Source organism: Phytophthora parasitica (assembly GCF_000247585.1).
Source record: "Phytophthora parasitica INRA-310 unplaced genomic scaffold supercont2.45, whole genome shotgun sequence".
NCBI classification, from domain to species: domain Eukaryota; phylum Oomycota; class Peronosporomycetes; order Peronosporales; family Peronosporaceae; genus Phytophthora; species Phytophthora nicotianae.
Genome location: NW_008649031.1, coordinates 414,115 through 415,365, shown reverse-complemented (window position 1 = coordinate 415,365; position 1,251 = coordinate 414,115). Strand labels below are relative to the sequence as shown.

The 1,251-nt window shown below is 50.6% G+C and overlaps 2 protein-coding genes across 2 annotated transcripts; one reads left to right on the top strand and one right to left on the bottom strand.

The window, feature by feature from the left end:
• Positions 1–209: 209 nt before the first annotated feature.
• On the bottom strand, positions 210–568 carry PPTG_23652 (hypothetical protein; the record flags this gene model as incomplete). The annotated part of the gene is made up of 2 exons (XM_008912284.1): positions 210–436; positions 490–568. The coding sequence occupies 2 exons, from the start codon at positions 566–568 to the stop codon at positions 210–212; spliced, it is 306 nt and encodes a 101-aa protein (XP_008910532.1).
• Positions 569–1,029: 461 nt separating this feature from the next.
• PPTG_23651 (hypothetical protein) lies at positions 1,030–1,251 on the top strand (the record flags this gene model as incomplete). The annotated part of the gene is made up of 1 exon (XM_008912283.1): positions 1,030–1,251. One exon carries the CDS (start codon positions 1,030–1,032, stop codon positions 1,249–1,251), a length of 222 nt encoding a protein of 73 aa, XP_008910531.1.

Genomic DNA, 1,251 nt, shown 5'->3' with positions numbered 1-1,251 from the left:
TGGTTGGTCCTAAATTGCCCAATATTGACCAATAGGGATGTCGCAGAAAAGTGTGACCGTTAGTGGGCTATATTTGTAATTTATGTATTTCTGAGAGCATTCTATAAGGTAGGAGTAAGCTAAAAGATAGGAGGTATTGCATGTAAAAGAGTGGTGTAGCCAAGGCAACTCCATAGGTTTATGCGCTGAGACGTTGAACACACGGACGTTCAGACAGACAGACACCGCACTGGCCTACAGAGGGTGGAGTTGATACAGTGGGTAGAAATGGCGTCAGCCACAACGGGCCAGGGCGTCACCACGTGACGGTTGGTCAAAATCAGTCCGCGCTCCATATCCACCACGAAGCCCGTGGCCACGCTGAAGCTCGCGCCGTTGCCGTCGAAGGTGCGTACACTCAGTAAACGAATACTCACGATGGCGCGGATGCCCTTCTCTAAGCTTTGCAGTCAGCGCTTGGACTCGCCTATGCCGCATCCACACCGAAACCGCCGAGTTGGTAGGACGACGTGGCCTCCGAGTCGCAGGTCTTCAGCATTGGCTCGTCATGTTGCTGCTGCTCCTCCATACTGACCGAAAGAGACGAGGGGGAATGACTGGTTGATCGTTTCACCATGAACGCAATGTGTACCAGGCCTTTGGCATCGAGTACAACCCAGACGAGATCGAGTCGATATGTGAGACGGTCGAGGAGCGGAAGGTTGTGGAGGAGAGCAGCCATGAACGTAAGCAGACCATTCATAGGATGTCGAAGCGCCAAGAAGAGGAGACGACGCCGCCGCAGTTCACGTCGTGAGCAAGCAGTTAGGGCAAGTTGAAGTGGTTGCCTATGAAGAATCTGAAAATTCATATCGAATACATGTACATCGAATACATGTACTGTGAAGTTTCATAACGATTTAGTTTCGATATGTGGACCACATGTCTGCTTGGAGTCTCGAAACTTCAGCTTGTCCACGACCAACCGTCACGTGGTGACGGGGGAGAAATTGTCCATTCTTCCAGGCATTTTGGCCAAAAAAAAAAAAAATGGACCGAGACGCGCCGTCCTACGGCTCCAGTACCTACAATGATTTTAATACGTTTTACTATGCAGCAGTCAGCAGCACGAGTGGAGGCTCCAGCGGCTCCCCAGTGCTGAATATTGACGGTTGTGCTATTGCGCTCAATGCTGGAGAAGCCAAGAAGGCTGCTTCGTCCTTTTATTTGCCACTTGATCGCGTCGTGCGAGTGTTGAAACTGATTCAATAG